This window comes from Conger conger, chromosome 17 (genome assembly GCF_963514075.1).
Source record: "Conger conger chromosome 17, fConCon1.1, whole genome shotgun sequence".
NCBI lineage: Eukaryota > Metazoa > Chordata > Actinopteri > Anguilliformes > Congridae > Conger > Conger conger.
The window spans coordinates 8,206,243-8,226,353 of NC_083776.1; the positions used below are offsets into that span (position 1 = coordinate 8,206,243).

The 20,111-nt window shown below is 46.9% G+C and overlaps 1 protein-coding gene across 1 annotated transcript in view; it reads right to left on the reverse strand.

The window, feature by feature from the left end:
* LOC133116587 (GRIP and coiled-coil domain-containing protein 2) overlaps window positions 1–17,721 on the reverse strand; it is a 34,048-nt gene extending 16,327 nt beyond the window's left edge. The window contains exons 1-12 of the mRNA XM_061226314.1: window positions 17,554–17,721; window positions 16,629–16,685; window positions 16,019–16,103; window positions 15,747–15,814; window positions 11,729–11,833; window positions 8,708–11,461; window positions 7,390–7,453; window positions 6,502–6,602; window positions 5,619–5,717; window positions 5,079–5,198; window positions 3,071–3,235; window positions 2,672–2,776 (exon numbers count right to left, since the gene is read on the reverse strand). Coding sequence (XP_061082298.1) covers window positions 2,672–2,776; window positions 3,071–3,235; window positions 5,079–5,198; window positions 5,619–5,717; window positions 6,502–6,602; window positions 7,390–7,453; window positions 8,708–11,461; window positions 11,729–11,833; window positions 15,747–15,814; window positions 16,019–16,103; window positions 16,629–16,685; window positions 17,554–17,559 — 3,729 coding nt within the window. The 5' untranslated portion in view covers window positions 17,560–17,721. The remainder of the gene's footprint in view (window positions 1–2,671; window positions 2,777–3,070; window positions 3,236–5,078; window positions 5,199–5,618; window positions 5,718–6,501; window positions 6,603–7,389; window positions 7,454–8,707; window positions 11,462–11,728; window positions 11,834–15,746; window positions 15,815–16,018; window positions 16,104–16,628; window positions 16,686–17,553) is intronic.
* Window positions 17,722–20,111: the final 2,390 nt, after the last annotated feature.

The following is a 20,111-nucleotide window of genomic DNA, read 5'->3' on the forward strand; positions in this document are numbered from 1 at the left end:
TGTGAGACACTGCCACGGCTTCTCAGGCGAGACACACGACTCGCTTAGATTCAGCACATAACCTGCTGAAAGCAGGCAACGATATACAATGTGAGCTACCGTAAGTGAGTCTTTTGATAAACCAACACTACACACCTTGGTGCATTCTTCCGGGAGAAAAAGGTTTAGTTAGCGCCACGGGAATTTCTGTCAGTATGTGGGTTTGACTGAAGGCCCTGAAGGCCAAGGGGTAGCCATTCTCCAGAGGGGCTCTTCCCCCCCCTCCTGACTTAACCAAACAGCCTGATTTCACCGCCGCAATTAACCCTCACCACATTTAGTGACTTCAGATTATTTCACACTGCCCCGAATCTCCTTAATTACAATTCAGGGTTTTCCCCAAAGAACGTAACAGTGGTGGTGATAACACTATTACCTCACTTGCACTATAGTGTAACAAAACTAGCCTGTGTCACCTGTATATTGTTGCCACTCTACATGGAAACAGCAGAGTGACATGGCTTCTGTGAAACTGTGACAGCAGCAATGCACAGCTGGTCATAAAAGCGTCGAGGCTGGAAGAAATTCCAGACCAGATCTTTGGTTCAGCATACAGTGCGAACAATTAGTCTTTCATTAATGCAGGTGCAGTTAAATTCTAATTCAGTGTGGAACTTGAATTCAGCATCAGTTCAAACTGATGCCTTGATGTATTAACGTGCCCAATATTGTTCAGCAACAAATTATGACCAGTTAGCCACTGTTTACATTTTCATAATGAGAATGAGAAGCAGTTTTATATTTCACATATTTCATATTTCTTCAAGTAGTTTTTTAGAAGTTTATAAATGAAGTCATTCACCTTGAAAACAGAGATTAATCTTTTGCTTTCACTTTTCACTTTCAATATTTATGTTCCTTTGGAGTTTGTTTTCATAAATCTGTCTTTAATGTAGTCCTTTTTATTATTTGCTCACAGAAAATGTAATTTAAGTTTACTTTGATCACTGGCCTAAATGATTTCTGGTACTTAACCCTTATCACCTTTTTTAATGCCCCAAAAATCAGGAAATTACGTAAGGTGCAAATAATCACAATAAAAACCCCCACCCCTCCCTGTCTGCCAGCGTGTCCACTTCGAGAACACAACGGTGTGCTGGTTGGAGTGTTGGTTATGAGGAACAGTAGTGTGTTGGTTATGAGGAACAGTAGAGTGCTGGTTATGAGGAAGAGTAGAGTGTTGGTCGTGAGGAAGAGTAGAGTGTTGGTAATGTGAAAGAGTAGTGTTGGTTGTCAGGAAGAGTAGAGTGTTGGTCGTGAGGAAGAGTAGAGTGTTGGTCGTGAGGAAGAGTAGAGTGTTGGTCGTGAGGAAGAGTAGAGTGTTGGTCGTGAGGAAGGGTAGAGTGTTGGTCGTGAGGAAGAGTAGAGTGTTGGTCGTGAGGAAGAGTAGAGTGTTGGTCGTGAGGAAGAGTAGAGTGTTGGTTGTGAGGAAGAGTAGAGTGTTGGTCGTGTTGAAGAGTAGAGTGTTGGTTGTGAGGAAGAGTAGAGTGTTGGTCGTGAGGAAGAGTAGAATGTTGGTCGTGAGGAAGAGTAGAGTGTTGGAAGTGAGGAAGAGTAGAGTGTTGGTCGTGAGGAAGAGTAGAGTGTTGGTTGTGAGGAAGAGCAGAGTGTTGGTTGTGAGGAAGAGTAGAGTGTTGGAAGTGAGGAAGAGTAGAGTGTTGGTCGTGAGGAAGAGTAGAGTGTTGGTTGTGAGGAAGAGCAGAGTGTTGGTTGTGAGGAAGGGTAGAGTGTTGGTCGTGAGGAAGAGTAGAGTGTTGGTCGTGAGGAAGAGTAGAGTGTTGGTCGTGAGGAGAGTAGAGTGTTGGTTGTGAGGAAGAGTAGAGTGTTGGTCGTGAGGAAGAGTAGAGTGTTGGTAATGTGAAAGAGTAGTGTTGGTTGTCAGGAAGAGTAGAGTGTTGGTTGTGAGGAAGAGTAGAGTGTTGGTCGTGAGGAAGAGTAGAGTGTTGGTCGTGTTGAAGAGTAGAGTGTTGGTTGTGAGGAAGAGTAGAGTGTTGGTCGTGAGGAAGAGTAGAGTGTTGGTCGTGTTGAAGAGTAGAGTGTTGGTTGTGAGGAAGAGTAGAGTGTTGGTCGTGAGGAAGAGTAGAATGTTGGTCGTGAGGAAGAGTAGAGTGTTGGAAGTGAGGAAGAGTAGAGTGTTGGTCGTGAGGAAGAGTAGAGTGTTGGTTGTGAGGAAGAGCAGAGTGTTGGTCGTGAGGAAGAGTAGAGTGTTGGGAGTGAGGAAGAGTAGAGTGTTGGGAGTGAGGAAGAGTAGAGTGTTGGTCGTGAGGAAGAGTAGAGTGTTGGGAGTGAGGAAGAGTAGAGTGTTGGTCGTGAGGAAGAGTAGAGTGTTGGTCGTGAGGAAGAGTAGAGTGTTGGTCGTGAGGAAGAGTAGAGTGTTGGTCGTGAGGAAGAGTAGAGTGTTGGGAGTGAGGAAGAGTAGAGTGTTGGTCGTGAGGAAGAGTAGAGTGTTGGGAGTGAGGAAGAGTAGAGTGTTGGTCGTGAGGAAGAGTAGAGTGCTGGTTGTGAGGAAGAGTAGAATGTTGGTCGTGAGGAAGAGTAGAGATTGGTAGTGAGGAAGAGCAGAGACGGCACACAGCTGTGAGAGGCTAAGAGAGTGTTTGCGTTTAGGCGGCGGGGCAGGCGTGGGACGTGCCTTCCTCAGCTGCTCCAGCTCCTGCGCAGTCTGCTGCAGCTGCTGCTTCTGTCTGCGCAGCTGGGCCTGCAGCTCCTCCACCTCCCGGGCCGCAGCGGCGTGGTCCTGGATCAAGAGGAACACAAACTCCAGCACAGGACACGGAGACGGACGCGGACGCCTTTTTACCTCGTGACACCGAAACACGGAAACGCGAGGCCGCATCATAAATCAGCACCAGCGCAGGGAACGAAAAGGGCGCTGCTGTCTGTCAGTAATAACATTCAGTGTGTCCCGGAGCGACACATTACACACCCGGGGAGCGCAGCCAAGCGGGGGCCAGGGGTCAGAAATTGTTTCTTGTTTTGGGGACGACTTTCAGCGCTCAACCCCCCCCCCCCCCGCTCCCGTCCCACGTACCTTCATTTTATGCTCCTTTAAAAGCTTTTCTGCCTCCAGGTCCTTTTCCAGCGCAGATTTGAGCCTGTGTGCTTCTAAAGCCTGGGACTCCAGCTGCCTGACGTTGTTCTGCAGGGTGTCCATGCGAGCCACCAGGTCCTCTCTGTCTGAGGACAGCTGCTCGTGCTGGAGGAGAGGAATAAACACACAGAGGATCTGATGAAGGCCCTAACCCACGCACGGTTAAATAAAAACATCACCTCAGCCAAAGTAACGTTATGCACACAGAGGATCTGATAACCCTAACCCACGCACGGTTAAATAAAAACATCACCTCAGCTAAAGTAACGTTACGCACACAGAGGATCTGATATAGGCCCTAACCCATGCACGGTTAAATAAAGACATCACCTCAGCCAAACTAACGTTACGCACACAGAGGATCTGATAAAGGCCCTAACCCACGCACGGTTAAATAAAAACATCACCTCAGCTAAACTAATGTTACACACAGAGGATCTGATAAAGGCCCTAACCCACGCACGGTTAAATAAAAACATCACCTCAGCTAAACTAATGTTACACACAGAGGATCTGATAAAGGCCCTAACCCACGCACGGTTAAATAAAGACATCACCTCAGCCAAACTAACGTTACGCACACAGAGGATCTGATAAAGGCCGTAACCCACGCACGGTTAAATAAAAACATCACCTCAGCCAAACTAACGTTACACACACAGAGGATCTGATAAAGGCCCTAACCCACGCACGGTTAAATAAAAACATCACCTCAGCCAAACTAACGTTACGCACACAGTACTCCTACAGCCTTTATGTGTATGGATGGGAGGCACTGCTGATTACTGTAATAGTTGTGTGCATGTTTATCCTCTCACAGAAAATCATTTTCAACGCATGGGGTTTTCCGCAACTCCTCTAAAGAGCTCGAGAAACGATGACACCGAGACCTTTAACCCTGACCAGGCAGCTCAACAGGACAGTTGAGCTTGCGTTTGCATCCAAATTCAGGTTATTTGAGCATATCAATTTAATCTCTGTTTATCCGTTTACTTTTGCATGTATTTATGATTGCACAAATATTTTATTTATGTATTTGTGCATAAAACATTGGATACATTTGCAACTGCACAAATCAATAAATACAATTTGGATGTAAAAATAAGTCCTTACACAGAATAAAACACTGAGTAGGAAACTAAATAATACGTCCTTCTAAAACAGTGCATACTTTTACAAAGCAACAAAGCTTCAGAGCTCACCCAGATAATTATCCAAACAACATATGGCGGCTACCTCAGCAAACAAAATAAAAATAAAGCAGAACTTTTGCGAAACCTCATTATGGCTTGGTAGGATCGAGACGTGTTTTTCTGGTAAATCATCAAATGAATTAGTGAGGGACAACAAAGCAATAGAAATAAACAGAAGATTAATTCTGAAACGAATGACACGATAAAGCCGAAATGAGCGTCGTCTGAGGATCAGCGATCGCAGCAGAAATGTGCGGGTTCCCAAAGGGCCGTTTAGATTACACAAGCGTGGGATCGCTCCCCTTCTCAGGGGGAGACGCCGTAATGAAACCCATATGGAAAATGGCCATTGTTTTCTACAGAGAATTTCTTATTTACCTGAAAAAGAGAAGCGAGCACTAAATGCTTAAGAGGGAAGTAAGCATTTAAGCACCGGTGGCGCTGGTTGAAACGGGATGAATATTCTGGGAGTACTGGAGTACTTCGACACTGCGTTTTAAATTATTGTATTTTTTTTGCGCCTTTTCCGGGTTTATTGGACAGAAAGGTGTAGAGAGACACTAAGAATGGGAGAGAGAGACGTCGGCCGGATTCGAACCGCCGACGTCACGGCTCGCAAAGAGTACGTGGTCGGTGCTCTACAGGCTGCGCCACCAAGACCCCCCCCCCCCCCCCCCAGACACTGTGTTTGTTACCTTTTCAACAGGACAGTGTCATCACCTGACCCAGCTCTCAGGCGGTGGTCGCGTGCGTACCTGCTGGACGGCAGTTTGCAGTCGATTGGAGAGGTCTGCGATCTGCCTCTCCCCTTTCTCTGCCCTCTCCCTCTCCTTATCCAGCTGCTCCGTCTGTCGGTCATACTCCGCCAAGAGGTTCTGCAAAGGACTCGCCCGTTAATAATCGCCCGCACGACGCGAAACGCAAAGACCTGCCACACAACTCGAGTAAGACTTCCTGTCAGGAACAAACCCAGAGAAAACACATCTATATACAGACGTTTATGAAGGCAACTAATGTAGGTAATACTTCACTTTGAAATATTTAATTATTATGAGTGAATTATTAACAAATGATAATAATTCAGTGAAATTATGAGTGATAGTAATAATTTTAAAAAAACATAATTTCACTTTAAATATGACACCCAAAGGAGTATCTGTGGGGAAGTACAGACCCATTTAAAGCCCTCTCATCTCAGAAAACACACAGTTATCCATAAAGGGTAGACAGACGCATTGATATGTGCTCATTAGGAAAGGTCAGGGCGTGTGAGGGCCGGGTATAATTGGGCGGACCTTGTAGCCCTCGGCTCCGTGGATGATGTCCTTCATGGAGCTGGAGACCTTCTCCCGCTCCGCCTTCAGCACCTCCACCTCCTCCTTCAGACTCTGCACCTGAGGGGGGAACGGTCCAATTACAACACCGCCCTTCCCCAGAGCTTGTGAGACTCAACACTGCCCTTCCCCAGAGCTCGAGAGGCTCAACACCGCCCATCTCCATAGCGCGTGATGCTCAACACCGCCCTTCCCCAGAGCGTGTGAGACTCAACACCGCCCATCCCCAGAGCTCGAGAGGCTCAACACCGCCCTTCCCCAGAGCCTGTGAGGCTCAACACTGCCCTTTCCCAGAGCTTGTGAGACTCAACACCGCCCTTCCCCAGAGCCTGTGAGACTCAACACCGCCCTTCCCCAGAGCTCGAGAGGCTCAACACCGCCCTTCCCCAGAGATCGTGCAGCTCAACACCGCCCTTCCCCAGAGATCGTGCAGCTCAACACCGCCCTTCCCCAGAGCTTGTGAGACTCAACACTGCCCTTTCCCAGAGCCTGTGAGACTCAACACCGCCCTTCCCCAGAGCTCGAGAGGCTCAACACCGCCCTTCCCCAGAGCTCGAGAGGCTCAACACCGCCCTTCCCCAGAGATCGTGCAGCTCAACACCGCCCTTCCCCAGAGATCGTGCAGCTCAACACCGCCCTTCCCCAGAGCTCGTGAGACTCAACACTGCCCTTTCCCAGAGCTTGTGAGACTCAACACTGCCCTTTCCCAGAGCTTGTGAGACTCAACACCGCCCTTCCCCAGAGCGTGTGAGGCTCAACACTGCCCTTTCCCAGAGCTTGTGAGACTCAACACTGCCCTTCCCCAGAGCGTGTGAGGCTAAGTGGCGGGGAGACGCGACCGCACCTCCTTCCTGCTGATGTCCAGCTCCTTCTTGGCCTTCACCGCCACGGCCTTGATCTTGTTCGTCCTCTCGTCCTTCTCCTTGCTCTCCTTCTGGAGTTGGGCTGCGCACATTTCGAAAAGAACGTGTTAAGAGTCCGCTAACCACTGCTGGCAAAGTCAGACGCACTGCACATGCCCAAAATAGCGTAAGGCACAGTATGAGTAAATTAAGTAACCAATTTGCCCCGAAATTTGATGTTTAATGGTGCAGGCCAGGATCAAGTTTACACTGCACATGCATAGGTTGGGGTGATAAAGATGTTTGTGGTCAAAAAAGCTGTCTTTGTTATTGGCCGTTAAAACATCACATTCAGAAGCAACCGAATCCCTGAAGGTGAGAAGACCATATGGTTCCTGACACTCAGAATGAACTCTTGGGTGTTCACTGAACTCAATGAAAAATGAACACCGGTAGTTTACGTTTACAATAAAGATTTCGCATGTTTATCCAACCGGAGGCTGAATGGAGCGGAAAAAAAAGAAAATAAACGTGCAGTCGCGTATGCATGAAAACATTAACCCTGGAGAAAGCTTTTAGCTGAACACCCTCCACCCGTCAACCCAATGGCCCGACAAGAGCGATTCATAAACTGCACGGCTTGCACACATTAAGTGAATATCCAATCAATGTTGATTAATAAATGCTCTGCGAGACCATAAGAACACTATCCCTGGGGTCTTCTCTCTTACAGTAAAACCATAGGTGCCTCTTAAATCATATGCTTTAACCATTTGAAAGATTAATTTGAATCAATTAATAAAGAGCGTGCCTTGCAGGACAAATACTATATTCTGAAAAAAGAGTCAAGAATGACATTTTCAAGTGCATCGTGGGACATGATTCATTACCTATTTTTTCAGCGAGATCTGCCGCACAGCTTTCTCCAGTCGAAGCAGACTTTTCTTTGGTCTCCTACAAAACAGAACAGAGGTCGATCTCTCTTTGCTTCAGGTTAAAGGGACAATAGGTAAGATTTTTGTGTTAAAATATTGTTACAATCCCTTCCTATCATTGACAAAGGCTCCCTGACATGTTGGCTCACCCTCTGCCTGCGTTTATAGTCCGTAAAATTCGAGTTTCAAAATATGCTGTTGACAGACCAGCACTCTGTACCAAAACATCTATACCTGTACAATAATTCAAGCTCGTTGGTTGAAAATTGGTTCTAATTGCCACAGCCAATGGCATTTCAACTTCAGTGCATTCACAGAGAAGGGGTGGGGATAAACAGTGTCGTGGTTTGAGTGTATTTGTTGCTGCAATTCCTCTCTCGACTGTTAGATGTCTGAAATTACCGACTGTGCCTTTAAATTAACTGCCAGTTCCTTTTCGCCGCCCCACCTCTTTGTTCAGGGAAATACTTTACCGAAGGGCAGAAGTTGCACCATAAGGGTACACAAATACTGAAGGGGTGCGCACAGGCCGATGATGTGTGTGAGTACAGTGCTGTGATCGATTGACACGTCTGCGTATGTACGCGTGTTTATTCCGACTGCAGAACAGCCAGGCAGGGGGAGCCCCTGACGGGGTCGGGCGTCTCTGACCTCCCCGGTGCGGGAGCGGTTTATATGATTCAGCTGGAGAGCACTGCTGCTGGGACCAATCTCAGAGCAGGAATGCGGGCCCACGGTGCTGGAGGCTCCTGATTTACTGCCGGGCTTCAATCGAAGCGAACGACCAGCAGCTGCTTCAAACGGCAGCGGCCATAACCCAGCAGGAAATGGGCCGTTTTACGACCACCGCGCTCGCAAATGAATTTAGGCAACGTGTATGCCCCCATTTTACAGGGGAAGAAAAAAAAATACAATGAAAAAATGAAGTCTACTTGGGTGCGTCTGCAACTGAATGTGGTATTACTGCTACTGCTGACAGACAGGAAGCAGTATTTCTTGGAAAGATGCACAGTGTTTACAGAATCTCATTTGTGAATTTGAACTGAATGTCAAAACTGAAATTGAGACTACTTCCAAAGACTATGAAATCCTTCCTTTCCTTGTAAATTCACTGATGTATGTTGTATTAATCTTTAACTTTAAAAAATAATGTTTACATACGAAAGATGTATGTAAAGCAAAGTCATGGCAGAACGGCAGACAAAAGGAATGGAATCAAATCTAAAAGTCACACATTTACACATTTGAAACAAAAAAAAGTCTCAATACAGACCTGTAAAAGTGCATTATCTTCCTGTAGTTTTGAAATGAGCGATTCCTTCTCTGCCAGCAGCTGTCGTAGCTCCTCCCTCTCATCCCCGCCCTTGTCCAATGGCTGCTCTTCATCTCCGGGCCCCTCGTTCTCATTGGCCTGCAGTCTCTCCTGCGCCGCGGCGACCTGGGCGAGCAGCTCCTGGTTCTCTGCCCGGATGCGGCCGTCGGCGGCCCTCATCTGGGCCAGGTCGCCCTGCAGGGCCTGGGTGTCGGCCAGCACCTCATCCAGGCTGCCCTGCAGCAGGGTCCTCTCCCTGCCCAGCTCCTCCACCCGGGCCTGCAGCTCGGCCCCCTGCTGGTCGCCGTACTCCTTCGCCTGCTCCAGCTCCTCCGTCAGCTGCGCCACCCTCTCCTGGCTCTGCAGCAGCAGGGCCTGTTTCTCCTGCAGGGCGGCGACCACGAGGCTCTCCACCAGGGCAGGGACGTCGCTGGCCTCCTTCTCACCTCCCCTCTGAGCCTCGCTGGCGTCTGTCTCTCCCCCCTGCCCTCCCAGCAACTCCAGGACGCGCTCCTGCACCCCGAGCAGGAGCCCACGCGTCGCCTCCACGTCCGTCTTCAGCTCGTCCCTCTCCTCCGAAACGCTCCTCAGCTGTTCCTCCAGGCTGGCCCTCCCCTCTCCGGAGCTCGAGACCTCCTCCTGCAGGAGCCCTGCCCTCCTCTTCAGCTCGTCCCTCTCCTCCGAAACGCTCCTCAGCTGTTCCTCCAGGCTGGCCCTCCCCTCTCCGGAGCTCGAGACCTCCTCCTGCAGGAGCCCTGCCCTCCTCTTCAGCTCGTCCCTCTCCTCCGAAACGCTCCTCAGCTGTTCCTCCAGGCTGGCCCTCCCCTCTCCGGAGCTCGAGACCTCCTCCTGCAGGAGCCCTGCCCTCCTCTTCAGCTCGTCCCTCTCCTCCGAAACGCTCCTCAGCTGTTCCTCCAGGCTGGCCCTCCCCTCTCCGGAGCTCGAGACCTCCTCCTGCAGGAGCCCTGCCCTCCTCTTCAGCTCGTCCCTCTCCTCCGAAACGCTCCTCAGCTGTTGCTCCAGGCTGGCCCTCTCCTCGCTGGAGTTCGAGACCTCCTTCTGCAGAAGTTCCTCTCTCCTCTTCAGCTCAGCCACCTCCTCCCTGAGGGCTCGGAGCTCGGACTCCTGCTGCTCCCTTTCCGCGGCTGCCTCCTCCAGCATGCCCTCCGCCCGCTCCTTCTCCTCCAGGGCGGCGGCTGACCGCTCCAGCCTCCTCCGCGCCTCCTCCTTCTCCTGGGCCAGGCCGTGGAGGCACAGCTCCAGCTCGGAGGTTCTCTCTTGTTCGGCACGCCGCTCCTCCATCACCCTCTCCAGCTCTCCCTGCGCCTCCTCCAGCGCTCCCTGTGCGGCCTGCTTCTCGGGGGCCAGAGCCGAGACCCTTTCCTCCAGCTCCTGCACAGCGCTCTCCTTCTCCTGCAGCAGGGACAGGATGTCCCTGTTCTTCTCCCGCTGGGCCTCCAGCGAGCTCCTCAGCTCCTCTCCGGTGCGCGCCTCCTCCTCGGCCCCCAGCTCCAAGACCCTGAGCCTCTCTCTGAGGCTCTCGCACGCGCCATGCGTGGCCCTCAGCTTCTCCTGCAGCTCCTGGACCTCCTCTGCACCCTGCTGCTTTATGGCGTCGTACCGCTTCACAAACTCGTCGTTCCGCTCCCCCAGCTCCGCCTCCAAGCTCCGCAGGTTCTCCTTCGTCTCCTCGTACGCATTCCTCTCTGTGAAGAACTGGTCACACCTCACACGGAGCTCGCTCACATCCCGAGCCATTGTCTCCTTCTCCTCCTGGGCCCTGAGGAGGAGGTCTCTCTCCAGCTGGGCCATCGCTGCCTTGTGGAGCTCCTGCAGCACTTGCACCTCCAGCTGGTGCTCAGGAGAGACCTGGGGCTCCTCCGAGCTCTTCGGCTCCGAGCCCTCGCCATCCTCCCTGCACATCTGGAGCTCATTGACCTTGAACTCCAGCTCCTCCTTCTCCAGCTGGAACTCCTCCCTGGCTTGCAGCAGCTGCCCTTCCAGCTCCACCTTCACATTGCCCAGGTACATCAACTCCTCCTGCAGCATGGAATTCTGGGACTGCAGGCCCTCCAGCACCATCTTCATCGTGCCCGACTCGCCGTCCCGGTTCTCCGAGTGCAGGGCCTCGTCCGCCCCGAGCCCTGGCCCACCGTGGCCCCTCCCGGGCCGGCCCGGGTCCTCCTCCTCCTCCTGCACGTCCTGCAGGAAGCCGTCCTTCAGGGCCAGCTGCTCCGAGAGCTCGTCCTGGAGCAGGAGCAGCCGCTCCCTCTCCATCTCGAAATCCGCCGCCGCGGCCTCCAGCTGCTCCGTCAGGTCCCGCACCTCCTCCTCGTGAGCGCTCCTCATCCGCATCGCCTCCTCCTGCAGGACCCGGGCCTCCTCCCGCGACTGTCGGAGGCACTCCTCCTCGGCTCTCCTGCCCTCCTCGGACGTCTCCAGCTCGGCCCGCAGGGCAGACAGCTGGTCCTCATAGGTCCGCCGGACCGACTCCAGCCGAGCCTCCAGCTCCCTCTCCATCGCCTGCCGGCGGATCTCCTCCCCCTGGTCCTTCTCCTCTTTCTCCTTCAGAAGCTTTTGCAGCGTCTCCACCTCCTCCTTGTACTTGGCCTGGGATGCGTCCAGAGTCTGTTTCAGGTCCTCCATTTCCCTCAGGTGATTTGCGCCGGACTGCTCCAACTGTTCCTGAAGCCTGCCAAGCTCCTCCAGGGAATCCTACGAGGAATCAACACAAGTCGTATTATAGGCTAAATGTCTTGAGAACTAATGATCGGTTTGCTGTCGTACAAGGCATAACTGCATGCATTCTGTGTTCTTTCACGTCATTAGGTTGGAATGTGTAAAAAAAAAAAAAAAACATGATTTTTGTTGAATTTATGGGACAGTGAAGAATGTGAAAGTTTATATATAGATTATATGAAGATTATATCCAAGGGCCTGTCTTATGGGAATTCCCACAGTTTCACGCAGGCCTGGTCTTACCATAACTTGCTGTTTGGCCTTTTCGTTATCTTTCCGCAGCAAGACCAGATTCTGCTGCGTTTCAGCCTTTTCCAGTAACACAGCGTCCATTCTCTCTGTCAGCTCCTGGTTTAATGCAGCACACATACACATTATTCTTAAAATACATAAACCACAAACACAATTCGTAAAATATGTACACCAACAAAACAGTTCACAACCATTATTGTCAATATATAGTGTATACACCAGAAAACACTCAAAAGCATTACTCTCCATATAAACACACCACAAACATTATCAAAGCATATACGGGATGAGCATTATTCTCAAAGTATATAGATCACAATACTTTATTCTCAAAACATCTCATATAACACAAACACATCTCATAAAACACAAACTCTAATTATTATTATACACTGTAAAGTTACCCACAAAATATGAATTGAATATGAACAAACCTGATTCTCCAAATATTAACCAATAACTACACTGCCAAATTATTATTTGATGAAAAGTCATGAATTTGGAATGGAGATCAGCTTCATGAGTAAAGGCTAATCAATTGGTCCATTTCCTTCAGTAAACCTGCATTTGTAAAAAAAAAGAATAGAGAGACAAATGCCTGAACTACAACACGCTTGTGGCTTCAGACAGAAGTCGGAACGACTTGCAGACACCCGATGGGCGCTATCGTCCCAGTCAACTGAACACCTCCCATCCCGTGTTGACCCCGGAGCTGATCGTGCGTCACTGCGGGGCTAACCAACCACAGTCAGCATCTGGCACCGTCCAGATTAGATAGCAGGCCATGGGGGCACATCCATGCACTTACAACAGGATGACCTACCCAGGAGCCGCACCAAAAAAAAAAAAAAAAAAAAAAAAATCGAAAACTTTACATCGGCCCTAACAGAAGACAGAGTCATATACAGCGTAACGCATTCATATTGAAATAAGGCATTATAAATCCGGCTCGCGGTGAGTAAAAGAGCTGACCCTGTGCGTAGGCCGGTATGAATTCAGGTTATGGAGTACTCCATTTCCATTTGGCAGCGTTCGATGACAGCCGAGTCTGACTGCAGAACATACATCACGGCAAACCGCCGCTGACAGGGAAAACAACATCTAATTTGGCGGGTCTACATCACGTCAGCCACACATCTCCCGCTCTGAGGTACACTGAGAGTGCGGCACAGCGTCAAGCTGTCAGGGGATATGCAACACACAGCTAAGATTTATCACTCTCAAGGGCAAGTCATTTTAATTACGCCGAATGTCCGACACAGTCTCCTTAAAGGGAAGTGTGAAGACCATGCACTCCCCTTTAACCCGGCAAAGAAGGGTGCCAGAGGCGTTTGCACAAAGTATTAAACCAAGGGTGCCAATAATTGTGGAACCATTTTTTTGTGGAAACAATTGTTTGTTTGTTTTTTTTCTGAAAAATGTAAGACTGGTTGATTCCATTGAATCATTAATAAAGCGCACTACTTTATGCATGTTGGAAAATGAAGCTCATGTCCAAAACTGAAGATTTTTTTTTAGTTCGGTACAATGTGACCAGTTCTCTATGGAAAAAGCAGCCATTTGCTTTTGTGACTTGCCCTGCCGGGACACGTTTGAAGTCACGCACACTTACACGCACACACATCATGTTGCCCAGGATGTGATGTTACAGCATTTTGTTTGTGCATATTTATCAAGGGTGCCAATAATTCTGGAGCCAACTGGACAAGCCAGTTTTTTTCATTACATTTTTGTATCAGATAAAGGAGTTAAAACAAAAAGATAATGCCAGAAAACTGTACATGAAATCTCTCTTTTCTACATTCCACCATTACAATGAGAAAAACAAATAATTGAATACAAAAACAAGTCAGTGGACAGATAAATATTTTAATAATACTAGTCCTTCAAGCACAATTCCCTTGCATAATCTTTTCTCCCACCAGAAAGCACCAGTTTCTACACACTTTCACAGAGCTTTGACTTAGGAAGTAGAGCAATAGATTAATTCTCCTGCTGTTTGAGACATTTAATGCATTTATGTTTTAGCAGGTATCCGCACATACAATTACATCCTTTTCTCCCCTCTTATGTTGTTGTTATAGTGTTATTTGTACACACGCACATATTGAGAGTACCCTCATGTTTCTGATGCACAAAATGTCATTTATCAGCATGTCTAATTCGCAGAACCTTCCTTCAGGTGTCCCCCTAAGCTCTGTGCTTGGACCCCTTCTATTTTCCCTTTATATGAAATCTCTTGGATCTGTCATCTCCTCCTGTAGTTTCTCATACCATTTAAATGCTCTCAGTACTCAGCTTTTCCTCTTTTTCCATCCATCTGACTCTCAGGTCTCACTTTGAATCGCACCTTACCTGAAGGTACCGCTGCTAGATCTTTCCTTTAATATAGCTTCTATGAGAGAGCTCTACTCTGAGCTCTTCTGGAAGAAGCTTAGAAGTAACCTTAGATGACCAACACTTCTTCTCTTTCCATGTAGCAGCTGGGAGTCGGATGTGTAGATCCTTTCAACGCAACATCTGAAGAATCAATCCCTACCCCACCACCTTCTCGCCACAATTCCAAGTCAGGCCTGACCTACGGTAACTCCCTTTTTGTTGGTCTACCTGCTTGTGTCAACAAACCTCAGCAGCTAATTCAGGATGCAGCAAATAAATGTCTTATCTTACCAACGTGTTCGTGTCACACCCCTCCTCATTTCACTTCACCGGCCACCTACAGCTTGCATCACTTTCAAAGCCTTTGCGCTACCCTACAGGGCAGTGAATGGAAAAGCTGCACCAACCACCTATAAAGGGCCTACATTGAACAACATTGAAGCAATTGGCAATGCCCTCCACTGCAGTCACAACACGTAGGCTATGCTAGGCTTGGCGGCTCATTCGGTTGCGAACCCTGTCGGTGTATGTCGTGTTTATCTGTTCCGCTACTTGTGTGAATGTGTTTGTCTGTGTATAGGCCCTGGGGCAGGTAAGACAGAGGCCTCTATATACTGTTGCTGCACGTAGGGGGAACAATTGTTTAGACACCTTAGGAAAGGGGTGATTGCCACCATGTAATTTTGGTTATAGACTAGATATATATTATTTTGTTCAGTGAACAGTCAGTAACAGTCAGACCCACTTCTTCTCACTGCATCTTGGTTTGCCCCCTATCACCATCCCATAGCACTCCTGCCTTTTGGACTAATTCAGGTTTGGGTATTTGTACTGTTTTACGTTATATTTTTAGGGCTTGTTATGGAAGTAGACAATAATATAGCATTAGATAGTATATAACATTATGTATTTAGAATTTCTTTTTTAGTCCTTGGTCAGGAAAGTCAACTTGCACTACAGCATTGTTTAGTGCAAGGTACAGTAGTTTCATCCCACTGGTCTGGGAATTGTGAGCCAGATCTGTCACTGTTGCTCATAATTATCAGGTGAATGTACCCATGTTCCTATATTGTAAGTCACTCTGGATAAGAGCATCTCTCAGATGAATGTACTGAAATGTAACCCAAGAACAGGCCATTCTATCCATCTAGGCTCATCATTTCCTCACAGTCTTAAACACTTTAAGCAAGGTGTGAATTACAGGGAGGTATGGGGGGACTGATCCCCGCAATTGAGACTTGAACCCCCCTGAAGGAAGTAAAAACAAAAGGGAAGGGGGGTTATAAAAGCCTATTAGATTACTGAAATAGTCTGGGAAAGATTGACTAACTCATGATATAAGAGAGAACATACCATTGGGTTCCAAATATGGGGGAGCCAAAGAAAGCTCCCCCCCACCCATAGTCCATAATCTCTCGGACGCGCATCAAAGCCTAAGTGTAATTCCAACCATGACCTCAAGGGACACTGTTTCTAACACACGACTTGCCCAACCCCTGCGCACCAACAAATATCTGTGTTTATTGTCCAGGGAGGCCTGAAACATCCAGGAAGTTGACTGTATTTGGCCCACAAGTCTGACTGAAGACACAACAGTTGTATAACCTTCAACCAAGACAACGCGACCTACCTGAATAATAGAATCATCTGTGCTGCTGTTTGATTTAGCTTTGAGGGTGTTGACTTCTTTTTCCAAGTCTAGGAAAGAACAGGGCACCAGTCGTTACACATGTGTCCCTCTCAACTCACATTTACCCTTCAGAAATAATTGGCCAGATATGCAGATTCTCAAATAATAAAACGGTTATTATAATAGCATTACTATAATGACCACAACGTCAACATTATTTTCCATGTCGGCATTTTAGTGATTGCATTGACTGCAGGTGGGTATTATTTTACCTGCAGATTTTGATTTCATCTTCTGCAAAATAGCCATTTGCTTCTTGGCATACTTGATCAGGTCCTCTTTTGACAAGGTGTCCAACTGCAATATGAAGAAAGGTATACTGTAAGATTATATCAATCAGGAGATATTATATTATGAAAATAATACTGCCGGTCTTGGCCAGGTCTCTCTTGAAAAATAGATTTTTAATCTCAATGGGACATTCCCTGGTTAATAATAAAAATAATTATATCATATAGAAGAGGTCGGCTTAATTCAAAAACCGAAAAACTAGTACATATAACACACACATACTAAATATGTTCTGGATTGGATTTACGATTTGCAGATTATCATAGTCACCTCTTCGTGGTCACCTGCTCCAAAAAAACCCGAAAATGACTTTAAATTTGGATACCATTTCCCATCCCTGATATAATCTTTCATTGCAATAGTTTACCAGTCCAGACTACCAAAATAACTAATTAACAGCAATAACACAATGAGCATCGGAGCTGCAGAAGTAGGACAGCTGTTATGGCTGCTGTAGTATTTCCTGTTCCTCCCTGCAGAAGCTCCATGCAGGTGTTTGGGCCGAACAAAAAAGGCTGTGCACCGCTGTACCTTGGACTTGCCCGCTCCGGGGCCAGGAGGCGAGGTCATCAGGTCTGGATTGGTCTCCTGCAGCAGGGACAAGAAAGTACTCATCCATCACAACAATATCTCTGAGGACCCACACAAAAGCCAACACACTTGTGGAGCTGACGCAGTTGGGACAGTTCTTGACAGACTGGTCTGTCTGGATTAAAGCCACTTGGTGAGGTATGGTTTAAGAAAACAGTGCACTGCGCCTGCAAATGTCCCTCACCAATGTTGTACATTGCATTGTGTTACTAAACCTCAACAATACACAAAAGCAACTTGTGACATGTAGTTCAAAGAGCAGACATCCCTTAAGGGAACAGCAGAATCCAATTTCACATCAGTACAAATGACGCATTTTTACGTGCTAATTATTACAATTGGCAATCACAATGTATATATACTAGCTATATACAATTGTTTGTTTGGATTTTTAATGAAAGGAAATCGGTAAATAACTTTCTACGTTCCTCTTAACACCAGTGCCACGGTTAGCTGCAAGCAGACAACACGAAGGCAACAACATCTCTGTACCATTTAGAATATGTGCCAGGCTAAACAGAATAAAATGAATTATATTTTTTTACAAGCACAACTTAGATGATTTCGTACATAGTCGCAACCTCGTTACTCTAGCTGCTACCCAACAGCGCATAAACGTCTTTACATCACTAGCTAAGGCTTACTGTGTGGCTAAGCTAACCAACATATAGCGGAAATGCCAAGCTGTATCAAGAATACGTACAAAACATCATCGAAGAACTGTGAATATTACGGAATGTCTTGTCATGGTCTGTGTTACGGATATTGCTGTCTTGCTAAAGGCATGCTGGCTACCCCCTCGGCCTGACGAGTAAGCAGACCCAGTGGGACATGTCAACAGGAAAATGCAGTCGTATTAACTTACCTCCATCTTGTTCAAGGGCCTGTAGTTCACAGTTTAAACTATATATATATGGTGAAATTATTAATGAAACATCGGATCCCACCTCGCTTAAAAGTCCTGGGCTAGTTAACAATCGAACAACCTTGCCATCCAAATATTTCGATGAGCACCCAGTTGCTTCTATTTGCTTCCGCCTTCGTGAGCTGTGTCAACATTAACGTCATGATACGTATCAGGTAACTCGTACAGGAAGTAAGTGTTGCCACGGTTACCTACTGCCGCAGCACGAATAAGAAATGAAAGAGTAACGTGAAAAAAGTGACATCAGCATTAGAATGTTCATTTAAGAACATTATAATCAACGGTGTGATCTTACGCCAAGGGTTAAAGAGAAGAATTAAACAAGAATTAAACATGCTGTTTACACAGTCTGTAGCTGTAAATGTAGCGATTATTCTTCACGCATCCGCATCTAAGGTTACCTATGCAGGGGTGACGTGAATGTTTGCAGTCGTATCAATACACGGAAATGTAACTTGAATTGTCAACCTTATCCAGATGAGCTTTTAAAATAGGTGAAAATAATGTGAATATGTTACACTTGTTTTTATGGTTTTTGCAGGCACACATGTTGAAACTAGTTTAACTGTTACAGCAGAAGTGTCTATGTGATCTGTCTACAGTATGTTCAGTCCTGGTGTAAGTTGACTGTTTCAAATGCTATGATGAAATATATATATATATATATATATATATATCATCATAGCATATATATATATATATATATATATATATATATATATATATATATATATATATATATATATATATACAGACTACAGACTATGCATTAAAGTTGTTACATAAACATAAGACATGAGTATCATCTTTTAATTTGGTCCTCATGCCCGAAATCTGGAATCAGATTATAGTCTAAGGAAGTCTACCCATGCAGAGGAGTTTTGAACCTACATTTAAACACTGAGAGCACACAAATATAATTTGAAGCAATTTATTGTATATTCCTAAAATTCTCTTGTTAAAAGCAGGAGTTTTGGAAGGGACTCGCTTAAGAATAAATACAACAACAGTAGCCTACATACTGTATGGGCAGGTGCAGACAGAGGATTTACATTTGAATTGATTAACTTTGTAAAAGAGGCAATTTATCAATGGATTCTGCCAGCTTCATTTGTTATCACTAGCAGAACTTGATTAATGTCCTGTATGGAGCTTAATCACATCTTTGATGGCACACTGGTGAAGCAAAACTCTCGTGCTGATGCCAAATGACTGTATGCTATTAAGAGGAAGTGCATTGACTTGTTTAGTTTGCAATTTTAGGTTGCAATTGTATTTTAACCTGTAGTCTGTGTAACAAATGATGCAGAGTGCACAAACATAAATGATTACTCAGTAGAGAGGGAGACGGGCCGTTCCTGATTTTTTCCCCCCAGGCTACAGAGATTTAATGTCTAGGTACTGGGAGTGAATGCATGAGTGGGCAGTGACAGCACTTTATTAAGCCCTGTCACTTTTTCAAATCTGCCTTGGTGCTTTTCCTGGGAGTTACCGCGATCCGTCGACTGCTTCAGCCACTGTAGCAGTGAGGGTGGTGGGGCTGCGGTCTCGCAAAGTAGGAGGAAAGTCACAATCCAAGTGAATTAACCCACAACCTCATTTAAAGACGTGGAATCTGAGTGGACCAGCTGCTACATTTGGCTATAAACAGAAACAGCGATGCCAAAGACGATTTCTGAAGATCCAGTATATGCACAGCCTCCACCGGGCTCCCCAGTACTGTTAGATACATGGGAAATGGTGAACGGCTGTCATTTATATAGCGCCTTTATCCAAAGCGCCGTACAATTGATGCTTCTCATTCACCCATTCGCAAACACACTCACACACCAACGGTGATTGACTGCCATGCGAGGCACCAACCAGCCTGTCAGCATTTTGGGGTTAGGTATCTTGATCAGGGACACTTCGACACAGCCCAGGCGGGGGATCGTACCGGCGACAGTCACACCCTACATTACTGCCATCAGCTCCAGCGTGGATTATTCGGTCACTGCTTGAACTAACATTTACATTAAAGTAATTCTGCACCCATATTCTGGGCCAACATTCTCCACCCTGGGTGTGTCGGAGTGTCCCTGAGCAAGAAGCCCAACGGCTCAATTGCTCCCGACAAGCTGGTTGTTACCTGCATAGTAGCCAGTCACTGTTGGTGTGTGAGTGTATGTGTGAATGGGTGAATTAGAGGCATCAACTGTAAAGCGCTTTGGATACAAGCGCTATATAAATGCAATCCGTTCACCATTTACCATCCAATAATCTGAGATTATTTGAAGGGGCATGTATACAGTGAAATTTCTAATCAACTACAAATAAAAACTGTTGGTATGCTGAATAACAATCAAGTGCTGAAAAAAATGTCTTCACCTTTGTTTCCAGAAAGAAAGGCAAAGGGAGTAAGGAGTTCATGGTTAAAGGCTCTCAGAAATGGGCAAAGTTAAGGTTTGCCAAGAAAAAGGTCAATACATCAACTTCACTTGTCTGACTCCACGATCTTG